The 18,345-nt window shown below is 43.7% G+C and overlaps 1 protein-coding gene across 2 annotated transcripts in view; it reads left to right on the top strand.

The window, feature by feature from the left end:
• The first annotated feature begins 5,805 nt into the window (after window positions 1-5,805).
• The window catches only part of IL13RA1 (interleukin 13 receptor subunit alpha 1), a 74,626-nt gene continuing 62,086 nt past the window's right edge, over window positions 5,806-18,345 (top strand). Inside the window, exon 1 of one of the 2 annotated variants that reach the window (XM_031660521.1) lies at window positions 5,806-6,114. In XM_031660521.1, coding sequence (XP_031516381.1) covers window positions 6,033-6,114 — 82 coding nt within the window. In that variant the 5' untranslated portion in view covers window positions 5,806-6,032. The remainder of the gene's footprint in view (window positions 6,115-18,345) is intronic. The other variant, XM_031660520.1, reaches the window with a different exon arrangement.

Genomic DNA, 18,345 nt, shown 5'->3' with positions numbered 1-18,345 from the left:
AGAATTAATGAAGTCTTGGTAATTCATCTTAGAAAGCTAAACACCACATATTATGTCAGCATCTTGTTTGTAAAAGTCTGCTGTGACTTCTTATTGCTTATGAGGTCAAGCCATAAACTGACTGCTCTCTCTCTCTCTCTCTCTCTCTCTCCCCCTCCTCTTAACCTCCTTCTCTCATTCTGGTCATCCTTCAAGGTCTAGTTCAACTCCCACCTACTGTAAGAAACCTTCAAAAGCAATGTCAACCACACAGGCCTGTGTCACCTTTCTTTGAACCTGCACCACAGAAGAGCATTTGTACCATTTTTGTTTGTTTGCGTTTTGCATTTTCTCTAATTGCTCTCTATACCTTTCCACAACTTAGACCAGGAGTCTCCTAGGAGCAGGCCTTTGGCTTGTTGGTTGGTATTCTTCACAGTACCTAGAAAAATGTATAATTTATTTATTCAATTAAAATATATTTATTGAGCATGTATTATGTACCACATGTAGTTTTGAGTGCTGGGGATCCCGCTGGGAACCGATCAGAAAAAACTTCTTGTCCTGATGGAGCTTACATTCCAGTGTAGAGAGCAAATGACCCAGGAAGCGGGAGGAGAGAGAGGAAGTGGCCATGGGGCTTGCAGTTTTCAATGGGGTGGCCAGGACAGGCCTCAGTGAGAGATCTGACAGAAGCCAGGGAGTGAGGCATGAGGATATCTTGACGGGGAGAGAGTAAATAGCCAAAGAAAAAGTCAAGGCAAAGACCCTCGGACAGGAGTGCATTTAGCTTGTGTGAGGAACAGGCAGGCGGTCAGTGTTGCTGGAAGAGAGTAAGGGAGCCAAGGACAGCAGTAGGAGAGAAGGTTAGAGAGATAATGGGGTCAGATAGGGTAGGGCCTTGGAAGCCATCTTGAGGACTTTAGCATAGGAGAGTTCTGGGTAAAGAGGGTGCCGTGTTGAATTAAAGAGTTAATTTAATAACTGCTGTAGGCTGGGTGCAGTGGCTCACACCTATAATCCCAGCACTTTGGGAGGCCACGGCAAGTGGATCACCTGAGGTCAGGAGTTCGAGACCAGCCTGGCCAACATGGCGAATCCCCATCTCTACTAAAAATACAAAAATTAGCCAGGCATGGTGGCAGGCACTTGTAATCCCAGCTACCTGGGAGGCTGAGGCAGGAGAATCTCTTGAACCCAGGAGGTGGAGGTTGCAGTGAGCTGAGATCGCACCACTGCAGTCCTGTATGGGAAACAGAGCGAGACTTCGTCTCAAAACAACAACAACAACAAAAACTGCCGTAAGATTTGGAAGCCCACAGGTCTATGGGTTTCAGGACACTGACCCAGTCACCCAGAAGCATGCCTACTCTCAGGCAAAACCCAAAGGGTCCTGTCAGTGGCCTCTTGTGCAAGCAACACTCCCTTGAGTGAACTCCACTAAAACTGTAGAAGAAAACCACTTGCTGAAGAGCAAGGACCTTTAATTGAATTAAACCCAAACACTGAGAACGAGTTATGAGTCACTAACCATGTTCCATTCATCTTTATATTCTCTGTGGTACCAGAGGATGCCTTCCTCCAAGCTCCCCCGACTCAATCCACTCAGAATCTAAGTAAGAGTAGAGCTCTTGCTGTACACACATGGCTCCAAGACAAGGTCCCTGGGGATTGTTCCTTTCAATCAGATTACCACCACTAAGCTCCTCCTAGGTAGAAACCCTGGAGTCACCCTGGACAGTCTGGCCTCCAGGAGCTTGAATCCAGTGGCAGAAATAGTCATGCACACAAACCTCTGTGTGATTTGATCTGATAGAGGAAGGTGTCTGGTGCTATGAGCACACACACAGGAGGAAGCAAAGCATTTTGCATTTGGGAGTTAGAGAAGCCACTAAAAAATGTGACACTTGAGAAATGGAAAAGCATTTTAGATAGAGGGAACAGCAAGAGAAAAGGTTTGTAGTGAGAAAATATCACAGGTGACAAACAAGAACCGGGCAAGTCGTAAGTGAGGAAACACTGACTAGGCCAGGGAGCAATAGGGAGCCCTAGGGCCTGTGCAGACAGGAAGTACATGCCCTGTTAACAAGGTGGCAGCCCATCTGACATCTGCTGACTGTTTCCACACTGAAACAGGTCCAACATTACCAGGACTTTTGATTTCTTAAGAGAAGCTGGAAATTTGGGGCCTTAGGCAAAATCTCGTCTTAAAAAAAACTTTGGCATCTAGATTCCCATGAATTCCAACATGATATGGACCAAACACAATTGCTCACAAGGGAGATTCAGCCTGAAGGCCAGTCAGCCACCTGGGACCTGGAAGCCTGGCTGGAAGTGAAGCTGGGAAGAGTGTGGGGAATCTATCCTGAAGAGGCAAGCCTGAAGGCAGAGGAGCTGAGACTGCCTTTTGTGGCATTTGATGAAGGGAGGGGTGTCACTTAAGCTTAAGCTGAGGAATGACATGGACAGATTTGCTCATTGGGAAGATCTGTCTTGTAAAGAGTAGATTCTCATGGCCAGTTTGAAGACTGTTGCTGGAATGGTGATAAAGGCCTGAAATAGAACCATAGAGGTGAAATTGGCTGGTGCGGGGAGGAATAGATCTGAGATGTTTTACCATCTAATAAGTGACTGCAGGGCTAGACAGTGGATGGGGAACTGGGGGTATGAGATACAGGAAAGGGAGTTGTCAAGAGTAAGTACTTTTAGCGTTCATCTCTAATTTTGGCCAGGCATGGGGGACAGTGGGTGGGTGGGGAGCAAATACAAAAGACAACAAAGAGTATTCTAGCTTAGGATCTCTCACCTTTGGCACTGTTGTCATCTTGAGTAGAATAGTTTTTGTTTTGGGGGCAGTCCTGTGCATTGTATTAAGAACAGCATCCCCCGTCCCTGCTCCAGTCTTGACAACCAAAAATATCTCTCCATATTGCTGAATGTCCCCTGGGATGTAAAATTGCCCTGGTTGGGAGCCACTGATCCAAAATCAGGAGGGAAATTCCCTCTTTTCAACTTCTCCTTTTTCTTTGTTTCGCAGCGGTGTGAGGTTTTGCTTAGAGGACCCTTTGTGAGATTTTTGTCTAAGGGACCAGCACTTTTAGCTAAGCCCTTGGAATATGCTGGTGTCTGTGTCCTTTTTGGACTCAGGAAGGTATCTCTAACTGGATGGAAGGACACCTGACTTTGGAAAGAGGGACATCATTCTTTCCTGCCAGACATTTTCTTGCATATGCCCTTTTCAGCCTCCAGTTACAGAAAAGGATGAAGCCTTAGCGAGAAGGGCAAGGGTCAGAACAGTTCAGTGGAGTGGCCTAGGTATACAGGGCAGCACAGAACTCCGGCCACCCCAGGCCAAAGTGAAAGAAAGGCCACTGGTAGTCTCACACCCAAGTCATCAGGACTCTAAGGGTTAAACTTGATGTTGACTCATCATGATTTTGATTTACACAAAGCCAAACTGAAAGCTCCTTGTCTACTGCAGTTCCTGGAAAGCCTTCTATCTGTCTTCATTCTTCCTGCAGACCAGGGCAGTGGTCTGATTCAGTCCAAGACGCTCTTTGAATCACAGTACGTGGAGATCACAAATAAAAGTTTTATGTTGAAGAAACAGCATTCCTGACTCTTTCCACACCCTTCCAAAAATTTGAAAAATCGTTGCATGATCTTTAGGGTTGGGAAGAAGGGAAAGTAACGATATAGTCTTAAGTCCAGCCGGCCAGAACTGTCTTGGTGAAAAGAAATCAGGTCTCTCCCCTCTCCACATTGCCCTTTGTTTTTTTCCTCACAATGTTCAAATTCTCAGGGCTTTTCTGGAAGCTCATGATAAGTTGCAATCCCTATTTTTCTAATCATTTGCTACCATTACTGTTTTACTAAGCACTTGGTCAATCTATGCCAAGCAGTGCCCATGATGGGACTCAGCCAGTCCCCAGGGGCTCCTGTTCCAACTAAAGACTCCTTAAAAGGCAGATGACATAACCATTTTGGAAACGTTATTATAAACTTATCGTATAATGTTTATAGCAAACGTCGACAAGTGTATATGTTTGTGGTGGTGGGGGAGGAAAGGCCTTGGGTTACACAGTGGCTGACCTATTTGTGGGAGGGATTTAGAAATAATGACAGTATCTCTCAGTTCTACAGGCCTTGATACTTTACAAACTGTTTTCATAAACATTATTGTGTTCAATAACATATGCAAGCCAGGATTTATTATTATTTTTTTTGAGAACGGGGTCTCACTGTTACAAACCTAGGCTGGTTTTGAACTCCTGGGCTCAGGTGATCCTTCCACCTCAGCCTCCAGAGTAGCTCGGATTACAGGTGCATGCCACCATGCCTGCATTCTGGAATTTATTCTGAACCATTAGCCACAAGAATCAACATCCTGAGATTCAGCACAGTAAGGCCCTCCTCCTGGAAGCTTCCCTTGCTCCTTCCCTCCCAAAAGGCACCCTTTTTGTATCCCACAATTCCTTGTTCTTTCCCTTATCACAGCCCCTCAAACTGACTGCAGCTTTCTGTTAGCAGAGCTTGCTTTTGATGAGTGTCTTCTACAGTTCCTGGAACGATTTCATAAATATTTATTGAATTTGAGGCCCTTTATTTCAAGAGTGGAACCTTTGTTTTGAATAGGTTAAACATCCCTGTGCCCTTTGGGTGGGGTCCACACTAGGTATATTATCAGCATTTTTATTGGTATACTTTTTGTAACTGTTTTCAGGTATATGCATTGGCTTAATTCGGCCAAAATACACCTCACTATGGTTCTCATCATCCATCTAGACATGACTCTTTTTTGGGAGAATGTGATAGAATAATGTCCCCCTCCCATGATTCCATATCCTGATCCCCAACACCTGTGAATATGTTACCTTACATAGCAAAAATGACTTTTCAGTTACGATTAAATCAAGGATTTTGAGATGGGGAGATTATTATGAATTATCTGGTCGACCTAATCTAATCACAAGGGTCTTTATAAGGGAAAAGGGGAAGTAAGAGGGTCAGAGTCAGATACGACAAGGGAAGCAGAGGTCTGAGTGGTTCCGCAACAAGCCAAGGAACGTGGGTAGCCTCTAGAAGCTGGAAAAGTCAAAGACACAGATTCTCCCCTAGAATCTCCCGAAGGAATACAGCTCTGCCCACACCTTGATTTCAGCTCAGTGTCACTTCTGACCTCCAGAACTGTAATAAATAAAACTAAATTTGTGGTCATTTGTGACAGCAGCAGCAGGAAATTCCTAAGGACTCTTGTTTTCCTTCCTCCTAGCCTCACTGACCCTCATAGACGCCCAAGTATCAATGTGTATTCTTCTGACTCACCTCCCATCCCCTTGAAAAATATGTAGAAAGCTGGTCGTGTGCTTTAAAAAACGCACGTATGGTACCCTCCCTCATGTTTGGAATGTTCCTTTTAAAATCAACAATATGTATTGCCAGCTTTCAAATATGCCCTTTGTCCTTTTCACAAAGCACAGTGCTGCCAGGGTCCCCAAGTCCACCCAGTGAAGTAGGGCTGGTATTACTAACCCTGGAGTCAGCGCTAGCAAACAAGGGCTCATAGGTCAAGGGCTGGAAGCCACGCTTCCAGATTCCCAGGCCAAGGCTGTTTTCCGCAGATGACTCGGTCCTGGTGTCCGGCAGGGCACAGCCCCTAGCGCTTCCGAGGCCCGGCAAGTGTGCAGGCAGCGGCGACGCCGGCTCCGCCGCGCGGAGGGAGGGGGCCCGGGTAGCGCCCGGACTGGGCGGCGACGTGGTGGAGGAAGTTTTGTTCGGTCAGAGACCGGACCCGGGAGCTGCGGGTGAGCCAGGTGTCGAGCCTTGGGAGCCCTAGGAGCCATAGGAGCTGCCAGAGCCGCCGGCGCACCGCCCCGCCTTGTCCTGCTGCTCTCGCCAGCTCAGGTTACCTGAGGCCGGTGGGCGGGGCGGCCCTTCCCGTCTGCGCCGGCCCCCAGCCTCCAGGGCGGCGGAGCCGGGAAGTGGAAGAGGGAGCGAAGGAGGCGGGGACTGCCGAGGCTCCAGCCCGGCCGGGCTCCGAGGCGAGAGGCTGCATGGAGCGGCCGGCGCGGCTCTGCGGGCTGTGGGCGCTGCTGCTCTGCGCCGGCGGCGGGGGCGGGGGCGCCGCGCCCACGGGTGAGTGCGACCCTCTGGGCCCGAGGGCTGAGGGCGGTGAGGGTCACGAATGAAAGGCCCGGGAGGTCACCGCCGCGCGGAGGGCCGAAGCTGGGGTGGGTGCTGGGGGCTGCCCTCGCGAGGCCCTGCGCTTGGCGGCTGCGGCTTCCCGCGCGGGGTCTCTGGAGCCCTGTACTGGGGCCGGTTCGAGGTGGGACCTGGGAGCTGCGGGGTTTTCCCGAACTCCGGGTGCGGCGGAGGTGGCGGCACCGAAGTAGCAGGACGGCGACTTGTCGTCGCACTTCCCTTGGGCCGTCGGGAAGAGCCAAGGAGGCTGGCGTCCAGGCTTGCAGGGGCGGGGGGCCCGAAACATGCCCGCGGGGTCAGAGGGCCGCGGGTCAGCGCCCGGAATGTCGTCTGTGAGCCCCGGAGGAAATGAGGAGCCAGAGCAGGCGGGGACCACGACCGAAGTCCAGGCGAGCTGAGAACGCGCTGGGGCTCTTTACCGGAGGCCGCGCCAATCCTCACTGTCTAAGGGTGACTCTTGCGGGTGGAAGTTGAAGGGAACCTCTAAACATCTCAGTCCTTGTTGAAAAAGGACGTGACGATCATGACCTCCTCTGGCGTGGAAGAAATCCTTTGGGAAACCCAGAACAGCATCCCGGCAGATGCTCCCCCCACCAGATGCTCCCCCTGCCCCACTCTCTTTAATAAACCTTATATTTTAGAGTAATTGTAGATTTATGGAAAAGTTGCAAAGATAGTTCAGAGAGTTCCTGTGTATCCCTCACCCTGTTTGGTAACTTCTAATCAACCTGACAGTTGTGAAAATTTGGGAGTTAATGACTTCCTTAGGAGCAGCTCCTGGAAGGAATGGCCTTCTGTGTGTTTCTGGTGACAGTGAAAGCCCCAAACTGTATAGGTTTTATTATCACATTGACACAAACACCTACATATGCTTAGTGTGTTTTTACCAATGTGCTTTGAAATCCAACTTGAAATGTTGATTAGGAAACCTTGATGCCCTCTATGGATTCAGTCAATAAAATACATGCTGCCAGGCAGTGTTTTAGAGGCTGAGGATGCAGCAGTGAGCAAAACAGATCAGGTCCCTGCCCTCAGACATGGGGGGGGGGGGTAAATATGATATGTCGGAGGGTGCTAAGTAGAGAAAAACACAGCAGCTGGGAAGGGATTTGCCATTGTAAAAAGGGTGGATCGAGAAGAAAACATGTTGCTGAAAGGTGGCATTTGAGTAGAGACCTGAGGGAGACTTAAAGCTTGTCAGTCAATAATTATTCAGGTGTCTGCCTTATTTAGTACTGAGCCAGGCTCTTTAGGTTGACTTAGAACCTGAGAGTGTATAGCAAAATTCTTGCCCCACAAGGGCCTCTAGTTCAGTTGGGGACACCTGATTTCCATAATCATACGGGGACATTGCAGTCCAGAGAAGGGAAGGGACTTGTCTAAAGTTACCCATCTCATTAGTCTCCTGATTTTCACAGTGCCACTCCAGCACCCTCCCTCCTACAGACTCACTCCCACACACACCTGAAACAACAGCTGGCCATCTAGACAATAGTGGCAACTCCCAACTTCATCAGTTTTGTCACAATGGTTTGTTGTTAACTTGCTTCTTTAGAAAACAGTAACTTCTCTCCCCGTTAAAAGTATTGATAGAATTGCATTGCGATATGGTGGGAAAAAATTAGATGTTTCCAGTGAGACTTGAGTTTTAGTGGTTCTGGGCTGGTCATTTCCTCTCTGTTGTGCTGCAGTTAGTTTTCTCATCTGTGAAATGAGGAGGTTGAACTGCGTAACTTCTAAGAGCTCCTCCAGCTCTAATCCTCAGAGTGTTTATAAAAGTGATTAGATTACTAGCTTAGTTTAACCTGTCCCACTCAATGGCCCACACTGTGGCATGTCTTAATTATAACTAGCATGTATATGGCATGTATGCCCGGCAGTTTTCTAACTGCTTTACTTGTACCATTTCATTTAATCTTTACCAATAATATAACCTGTAGGTGCTGCTATTAGTCCCATTTTGTACATGAAAAAGTTGAGGCACAGTGCGACCAAGACCCTTGCCCAAATTTTCATAGCTGGCAAAGTGGAAGAGCTAGGTTTCCAACCCTGGCAGCCTGATTCCAGAGGCCACGCCCTTAACCACTGTACTCAGTGCTTCTGCCCAGCAGAAAAGACACGAGTCTTTAGCTGAACACCTCCCAGGGTAGCAGGGCAGGACTGCTTGGGACCCACGAAAGTATGTGCAAGCCATTTGTTAAGAAGCTAATGATACTATATTAGGCCAGGTGCAGTGGCTTATGCCTGTAATCCCAGCACTTTAGGAGACTGAGGTGGGTGGATCACTTGAGGCCAGGAGTTTGAGCATGGCCAACATGGCAAAACCCCGTCTTTACTAAAAATACAAAAATTAGCCGAGTGTGGGATTACATCCCTGTAATCCCAGCTACTCAGGAGGCCGAAGCATGAGACTCATTTGATCCTGGGAGGCAGAGGTTGCAGTGGGCGAAGATCAGGCCACTGCACTCCAGCCTGGGCGACAGAGCAAGACTGTCTCAAAACAAAAAAAGAAGCGAATGACAGTACATTGGAGACTGGCTTTATAGTGGCTGGGCTGTGTGGTCCAAACAACTAGTACTATAGGCATTCGAAAGAGAAAAAGCTGAAGGTTGGTAGTTTTATGGAAGAGGTAAAACTTGAGCTAGATCTGGATGAGTGGGTGGAGAATTTATTCCGGTTGGGGGGAATAGCAGGAGCAGAGACCCAGAAATGAGGGTAAGTGTGCTCCTTTGTGGTCAGGAAGGAGCCTGGCTTGGCAGGAGAGTGCATTGGTAAAGTCAATCCAGGCAGAATAGCTTGATTTGCCCTTGAAAGCTCTGAGTCCGGAACAGCATGAGGAAAATAACACAGGAGGAGGAAGCAAGCAGAGAGACGACTGGGTAGGGGAGCCCCTGGAGTGTGAAGCTACACAGGAATCTATGGTTGCAGGTCTCCACTAGAAAAATGTGCTGTGAACCCTTCCTGTCCAGGACCATGACTTACTGGTATCTTCCCACCTGGTGGGGCACAACAGAGTATATTTGCATGATTGGGGTAACTAAGAAAGATGTTGCAAGAAAAAAAAAGAACAGGAGTTGATGCCTGAGTGGATGTAAGGGAAGGAGATAGATGACTCATATATGACTCTTGTGATTTCCTTAACTTTTCCCGAAATGTGCATGCCTCTGCCAGCTGCTGTGATTGGACAGGCGAGAGCAAAAGCTATAAGCTAAGCAAAATGCCTTCTTATTAAACAGTAGATTGTGTTAACTCTTAATTTAAATAGGATGTTGTGCTACATGACTGTACAGACTTGGGATTTGAGGTTTAGATACAGACATACTTGGGTCCCTTCCTACTCCCTTTTCTGAAGTCAGTGGTGCAATCCCCAAGAAATCATTGAAATTCGGTGCCTAAGGGAAGCTTATCAGGTAGAAGGGATACTTGTTCTGTCTCAAAGGCCAGGGACATATATAAATTCAACAGAAAACCAAAGCAACCCTGGCCAGGCGCAGTGGCTCACGCCTGTAATCCCAGCACTTTGGGAGGCCGAGGTGGGTGGATCACTTGAGGTCAGGAGTTCGAAACCAGCCTGGCCAACATGGCAAAACCCTATCTCTACTAAAAATACAAAAATTAGCCAGGCATGGTGGTGTGCACCTGTAATCCCAGCTACTCGGGAGGCTGAGGTGGGAGAATCGCTTGAACCCAGGAGGCAGAGTTTGCAGTGAGCTGAGATCACACCAGTGCACTCCAGCCTGGGTGACAGAGCGAGACTCCGTCTCAAAAAAAAAAAAAAAAGAAAGCAAGCAAGCAACCCTTTAGAATTGTTTTGTCTTAAAGAAATAAAGCAGATAGCTAACGCATAGCACTTACTGCCTGTGGGCGCTGTTCTAAGCACATTGGTTGTATTAACTCACTTAATCCTCCTAATAACCCTTTGCAAGAGGTTACTATTATTATCCTCATATTAGAGATAAGAAAAGTGAGAGGTTAAGTAATTTGCCTGCTGGCAAGTAGTAGAGGTGGGATATAAACTCAGGCAGTCAGGCTCCAGAGTCTGTGCTCTTAAACAGTACACTATGTTGAAGTTATCCACGAAGAGCTGTTAGAGACCTTTACGAGTAGTATAATCATCACTTATTCGTGTATATGTCTAGGCATGTTGTACACACACACAGTTCACATGTATTTGTATATATTTAAACATTTGGAGATTATATTTAAAGTTTCAGTGCCTGTATTTTTTTCAATTTTTTGCTATAAAATACACATAACATAAAATTTACCATCTTAACCATTTTTAAGTATACAGTTCAGTGTTACTAAATACATTCATAATGCTGTGCAACCATCACCACCATCCATCCCCATAACTCTTTTTATCTTGCAAAACTGAAACTCTGCACCCATTAAACAACTACTCCCCATTTTCCCCTGCGCCTAACCCCTGGCAACCACCATTCTACTTTCTGTCTCTATGATTTTGACTACTCTAAGTATCTCATATGAATGTAATGATATACTATTTGTCTTTTTTGTGATGGCTTATTTCTGTTAGCATAATGCCCTCATGGTTCATGTTGTATCATATGTCAGAATTTTTCCTTTTTAAAAGCTGAGTAATATTCCATTGTATGCATATACTACATTTTGCTTATCCGTTTATCTGTCGATGGACACGTAGGTTGCTTCCATGTTTCAGCGATTTCACAATACTGTTATGAACTCAGGTGTAGAATATCTTTTTGAGACCCTGTTTTCGCTTCTTTTGGGTATATACCCAGACATGGAATTGCTGTATCATATGGTAATTCTATCTTTAACTTTTTTGAGGAACCACCATACTGTTGTCCATAGTGAAATTTTACATTTCCACCAACTATGCACTGGGGTTCGAATTTTTCCGTATCTTTGCCAACATTTATTTTCTATTTTTTGATAGTAGCCATTCTAATGGGGGTGAGGTGAAATCTCATGGTGGTTTTGGTTTGCAGTTTCCTAAATATTAGTGATGATGAACACCTTCATGTGCTTATTGGCTATTTGCATATCTTTGTTGGTGAAAAATCTATTTAAGCCTTTGCCTATTTTTGAATTGAGTTTTTTTTTTATTGTTGAGTTTTAGGACTCCTCTGTATATTCTGGATATTAATCCCTTATTAGATATATGATTTTCACATATTTTTCCATCCTGTGAGTCATTTTTTTTCTGTGAATATTTTGATGCACACATTTAAATTTTTTCCATGAAATCTGATTCATCAATTTTTAATTTTGTTACCTACATTGTTGGTGTCATATCCAAGAAATTGTCGCTGAATCCAATGGTGTAAAGCTTTTGTCTTATGTTTTCTTCTAAAAGTTTTATAGTTTTAGTCTTACAATTTAGGTCTCTGATCCATTTTGAGTTTATTTTTTTACTTGGTATTAAGTAAGGGTCCAATTTCATTCTTTTTCATATGGATATCCAGTTTTCCCAGCATCATTTGTTGAAAAGATTGTCCGCATTGAGTGGTCTTGGCACTCTTGTCAAAAATCATTTGACCATACATGTGATGGTTTATTTCTGGACTGTCTATTCTATTACATTGATCAGTATGTCTATCTTTATGCCAGTACACACTGTTTTGATTATTGCAGCTTTGTAGTACGTTCTGAAATCAGGAAGTCTAAGTCCTACAGCTTTGTTTTTCTATTTCAAGACTGTTTGGCTATTCAGAGTTCCTTGAGGTTTCATAAGAATTTTAGGATGGATTTTTCTATTTCTGCAAAACTGTGCCGTTAAGATTTTGATATGCATTGAATTGAATCCAGGTATCACTTTGGATAGTATTGACATCTTAACAATATTAAGTGTTCTAATACATGAACATGGGATGTGTTTCCATATCATCTACAAACAGAGATAATTTTACACCTTATTTTAACTGGATGTCTTTTATCTCTTTTTCTTGCCTAATTGCTCTGGATGGAATTTCGAGTACTATGTTGAATAGGAGTGGTGAAAGTGGGCATCTTTGTTTCATTCCTGACCCTAAAGGAAAAGCTTTCAGTCTTTCACCATTAAGGGTGATGTTTGCTGTGGGTTTTTCATATATAACTTTTAAGTCAATTTCCTTATACTTCTAGTTTGTTGAGTGTTTTTATCATGAGAGGTAAATTTTGTCTAATGCTTTTTCTGTATCAATTGAGAAGATCAGGTAGTTTTTTTCCCCTTTATTCTGTTAATGTGGTATATTACATTGATCGAGTTTTGTATGTTAAAACATCTTTGTATTCCCGGAATAAATCCCACTTGGTAATGGTCTATAATCCTTTTGATATGCCCCTATATTCACTTTACTGCTATTTTGTTGAGAATTTGTACATCAGTGTTCATAAGGCATATAGGTCTATAGTTTTCTTTTCTTGTAGCGTCTTTGGCTTTGGTATCAGGTAATGCTGGCCTCGTAGAATGAGTTAGGAAGTTTGAGAAGATTTGGTATTAGTTCTTTAGATGTTTGGTAGAATTTTATCTGTGAAGCCATCAGGTCTAGGGCTTTTCTTTGTTGGGAGATTTTTTATTACTGATTCAATCTCCTTACTACTTATAGGTCTATTGAGATTTGCTATTTCTTTGTGATTTAGTATTGGTGGTTTTGTCTTTCTGGAAATGTGTCTGTTTCATCTAGGCTGTCCAATTTGTTAGTGTACCGTTGTTCGTGGTACTCTCTTATAATCCTTTATATTTCTCTAGAGTCAATAGTAATGATTCTAGAGAAATACTCATTTTCATTTTTGATTTTAGTAATTTCAGTCTTCTTTCTTATTAGTCCATCTAGCTAAAGGTTTGTCCATTTTGTTGATCTTTTCAAGAAACTTTTAGTTTCATTGATTTTCTCTATTTTTCTATTCCCTTTTTCTTTTATCTCTGGTCTAATCTTCATTATTTCCTTCCTCATGATAGCTTAAGATTAGTTTGTTCTTTTTCTAGTTACGTAAGTGGTAAAGTTAAGGTTGCTGATTTGAGATCTTTCTTGTTTCTTAATATAAGTGTTTATAGCTAAAAATTTTTCCAATAGTACTGCTTTCACTGCGTCATCTAAATTTTAAATGTTTATATTTACGCCTTTCATCAAATTTGGGAAGTTATCATCCATTCTTCTTTCTTTCTTTCTTTTTCTTTTTCTTCTTCTTCTTTTTTTTTTTTTTAAAATTTTGAGACAGAGTCTCACTCTGTCACCCAGGCTGGAGTGCAGTGGTGTGATCTCAGCTCACTGCAACCTCTGCCCCCCGGGTTCAAGCAATTCTCCTGCCTCAGCCACCCAAGTAGCTGGGATTACAGATGTGCACCACCACGCTCAGCTAATTTTTGTATTCTTAGTAGAACTAGGGTATTGCCATGTAGGCTAGGCTGGTTTTGAACTCCTGGACCCAGGCGATCTGCCTGCCTTGGCCTCCCCAAGTGCTGGGATGAGCCACCACACCTGGCTCATTATTTTTTCAAGTATTCTTTCTTTCCTTTTCTCTTTCTTCTCCTGGAACCGCCATAATGTGTACACTGGTCTGCTGATAGTATACCACAGGTCTCTTAGACTCTGTTCACTTTTCTTCAATCTTTTTTTCTTTCTGTTCCTCGGACCCAATAATTTTTATTGCCCTAATTTCAAGTTTATTGATTCTTTCTTCTGCCTGCTCAAATCTACCTTTGATTCTTTTTAGTGAATTTTTCATTTCAGTTGTTGTGCTTTTCTGCTCCAGAGTTTCTTTTCGGTCTCTTTTTAGGTTTTCTGTCTCTTTATTGGTATTTTCATTTTGCTTACATATCATTTTCTTGACTCTCTCTACATCTTCCTTTAGTTCTGTGAACATCTGAAGATATTTGTTTCAGAATCTTTCTTTAATATATTTGCCATCAGGTCTTTTTCAGGGACAGGTTTGGTGTTGTTTAACTTTTTTTCTTTGAATGGGCCATAGTTTCCTGGTTTGTTTGTGTGTTTGTTTTTTTGTCTGCCTTGTGATTTTTTGTTAAAAACTGGACATTTAAATCTGGTTTCTCTGGAAACCAGATTCCCCCCTTCCCCCAGGATTTGCTGTTTTTTGTTATTGTTTTATGTATTGTTTTTATTTTTTTGATTATTGTAGGCTGTGTGTTGAGCATCAACCTGAAGTGTAAACTTAGTCTTCTCAGGTTTTTTTCTGGGCTTTCCCTGAGCATGTGTGGTCACTTTCTATTTTTCTCTGTATATGTAGTTTTGTTTCATTTTGTTTTGTTTTGTTTTGTTTCTGAGACTTAGTCTCGCTCTGTTGCCCAGGCTAGAGTGCAGTGGTGTGATCATAGCTCACTGTAACCTCGAATCCCTGGGCTCAAGTGATCCTCCCACTTCAGTCTCCTGAGGAGCTGGAACTACAGATTCATGCCACCACACCTAGCTAATTTAAACAAACAAACCAAAAAATTGTTTTGGTAGAGATGGGATCTTGCAGTGTTGCCAGGGCTGGTCTTTGACTGCTGGCCTCAAGTAATCCTCCTGCCTTGGCCTACCAAAGTGCTGGAATTATAGGCGTGAGTCACCATGCCCAGCCTCTGTCGTCGTTTTAGAATTTCTAATCTTTAATGCCTGGCTCCCAAAAGTGGAAAAGGAGAAAAATGAGGTGACAAGGGAAGAGCGCCATTCTTTTACATCTTCTGGAAATCACTTTAGCTAGATAGGGAGGGCTGCAACAATGGGGATAGGTGCAACCACAATGGCTGCCAGCCTCTTTGTCTGTACCTCTGTGATCAGAAGCAGCAATCAGTAATCAGAATACAAATCCCTGATATTTGGAGGACAGAGTACTTTTGCCCACAGAGCCCACAAGGTGTGGGCAGAGGGCTCCAGGAACATGTGCACAGCTGCCTGCCATGGGGTTAGGGATGAAGGATGGGCAGCTACGACTATGTAAAAGCTGACATTGATTGAAATTTATTGCAATTTGTTGTTCAAGCGTTTCCTTGGAGATTGCAAGCCTTCAATATAAGTGTTTCCTAATATAACTCTGCAAGTCTTCCAAAATTGTTACATCAAACAGATTCTGCCACTACCATTGTTATCTAGGTGAGGAGACAGATGTCTGGTACTTCCTACTCTTGCCATATTCCCAGAATCCATGTGTGTGTGTGTTTAAAGTGTAGGAAGTAGAAAAATCAAAAGATATGGAGGGAACCAGAAGAGAAAAAGAAAAGGATAGCAGATAGCTCCAAGAAGCCCAAAATGCAAACTAATTAGAAGATCTGACCAAAGGACACTTCAAAACAGATGGGAAAATATTAATCCCATTTAAAAGGTTGAATATAGGGCAGGCTATTGTTTTATTTCAAAACTGAGGTTAAAGTAGGTTTTAAAAGGTTTTAAATTACCTTGAAAATTGGAGTACAATTGAAATGAACCACAAATAGGTATATTTTTATTATCAGGGCTTTAATATTTGTGTGGGAGTGGGAGGTAGGCGGGTAGGGAGAGCACTGGAAGTGCTAAACTAGGTATGTTGGATGTGTGTCTGGGAACTGCAGAATAAGGCAGATAATCCTACAGTAAATAGTAGTCTCCAGTAGGAACAATGTTTTTATTAGAGGCTCTCTACCTGACAAATGATTTGTCTTCAAAAATATCATTGATATGGTGTTAGAAAGGCCAAAATGGAAAGTCATACATGCTTTTAATCACTTAAAATCCTAACTATAGCTTTGTTGCCTGAGCCATTGATGCTTCCTGGTACTAGCTCAGTTTTAATGCAGTGCAACAGGAATTCTTTGCTTCCACAAGGCCTTATCCTGCTGTGGGCTGCTCCTTCTCACAGTTGGACCTTGGGAAAAGCTATTGATAGTAGAGTTAGAAGAGGGAATGATTTTTTTTAATTTCAAATTTTATTATAGATTAGAGAGTACATGTGCAGATTTGCTACATGGGTAAACTGCATGATGCTGAGACTTGGGGTCCCAACTATCTGATCACTCAGGCTGTAACCATAGTACCCAACAGGTGGTTCTTTGGCCCCCAAACCCACCTCCCTCCCTCCCCTGTCTAGTGATCCCCAGTGTCTGTTGTTTCCATCTTTATGATCATGTGCATTCAGTGTTTAACACCCACTTATAAATGAGAACATGCGCTATTTGGTTTTCTATTCTTGCATTAAATCACTTAGGATAAAGGCCTCCAGCTCCATCCATGTTGCTGCAAAGGGCATGGTTTCATTCTTTTTGTGGCTGCAGAGTATTCCATGATGTATATGTGCCACATTATCTTTATCCAATCCACTGTTGGTGGGCCCTTAGGTTAATTCCGTGTCCTTGCTTTTTAGTGCCGCAGTGAACATACAGGTGCGTGTGTCTTTATGATAGAATGAGTTATTTTCCTTTGGGTATATATCAGCTAATGGAATTGTTGGGCTGAATGGTAGTTCCATTTTAAGTCCTTTTTTTTTTTTTTTTTTTTTTTTGAGACAGAGTCTTGCTCTGTTGCTCAGGCTGGCATGCAGTGGTGCGATCTTGGCTCACTGCAACCTCCACCTCCTGGGTTCAAGTGATTCTTATGCCACAGCCCCCTGAGTTTCTGGTATTACAGGTGTACACCACCATGCCTGGCTAATTTTTGTGTTTTTAGTAGAGGTGGGGTTTTGTTATGTTGTCCAGGCTGGTCCCGAGCTCACGATCTCAAGTGATCTGCCCGCCTCAGCCTCCCAAAGTGCTGGGATTATAGGCGTAAACCACCGTGCCTGGCCTATTTTAAGTTCTTTGAGAAATCTCTAAACTGCTTTCCACAGTGGTGGAACCTGTTTGCATTTCCACCAACAGGGTATAAGCATTCCCTGTTTTCTACAGCCTCGTCAACATCTGTTTTCTGACTTTTAAATAATCACCAGGGAATGAATGTTGAGGGTCAAGGGCCTTTGTAGACTGCTGACCAAGTCGCTGCTATGAGAAAACTCAACTACAGAGTGCCTGTGAGTTTGATGTTTTGGGACAAGTGGAATTTTTTGCTCAGTTAGAGAGGAAGGTAACAGTATAAATATTGCTGATTATGTAACAGGCCCAATGCACTCCAAAGTATTAGTGCATAGAGTACAAGATTTAACTCTTATCATTTGGTAAATTACTATTATATAATCCTTAAGTAATTAGCAATGATTCCGTTCATCACTTTAGAAAATTTGGGGGAATTATTTTCAAATAACTTTAATAAACTTCTATGTTGAAATAATTTTTGGTTGACAGAAAAGTTGCAAAGGTAGGACAGAGAAGTTGCGAAAGTAGGACAGAGGGTTCCTGCACACCCATCACCCAGTTTCTGGGGGATGATTTTGATAGTCTTGGTCTCAGGAGAAGTTCTCAGGAAAGTTTAAAATTATGTTTCACAGTTCCTCCTGTTTCTCTTCCCTCTTCAGATTAGTCAAAGCTCTAGCTCTAGCTGTTTAGTGTCAGACCTCAGGGGAACAAGGGCTGCTAAGTCTCTTTCTCAGTACTTCTTTGGAAAAAGCTATAAAAAAACAATTACCAGGTCATGTTAGCAAGCAGAATTAAAGATGAGCTTCTTAAACTTACTTATAGAACTGCTGAGATTTTGAACAATCTGTTTTTTTTGTTGTTGTTGTTGTCATTGTTTTTGAGACCCTGTCTTGCTCTGTCACCCAGGCTAGAATGCAGTGGCATGATCTTGGCTCACTGCAGCCTCAAACTCCCGGGCTCAAGTCATTCTTTTGCTTCAGCCCCCCAGTACCTGGGACTATAGGCATGTACCAGCATGCTTGGCTAACTTTTGTAACTTTTTTTGTATAGACGGGATTTTGCTATGTTGCCTGGGCTGGTCTCAAACTCCTGGGCTCAAGCCACTTGGTCTCCCAAAGTGCCAGGATTACAGGTGTGAGCCACCGTGCCCAGCCTGAACAGTCTGTGTTGAGTGAGGTGTGTATCCCAAGGTTAGGGAACCCCAAATTCCTGGAAGAGGACAACTTGGAAATATTAGTATTTAAGAATATCACTCTTTTCTATGAAAGTGGTTAAGAATGTGACCTTGGGGCCACACTTTTCAAGTGACAGTCCCAGCTCTGCCTCATTTACTGTAACCATGGTATATGGAACAAATGACTTCACGTGCCTGTTGCCTTAGTTGCCTCATCTTTAACATGAGGCCAGTAGGCCGGGCGCGGTGGCTCACACCTGTAATC

Source organism: Papio anubis, chromosome X (assembly GCF_008728515.1).
Source record: "Papio anubis isolate 15944 chromosome X, Panubis1.0, whole genome shotgun sequence".
Lineage (NCBI taxonomy): Eukaryota > Metazoa > Chordata > Mammalia > Primates > Cercopithecidae > Papio > Papio anubis.
Note: the sequence above shows the minus strand (reverse complement) of the source record. Positions and strands in the feature narration are given on the sequence as shown.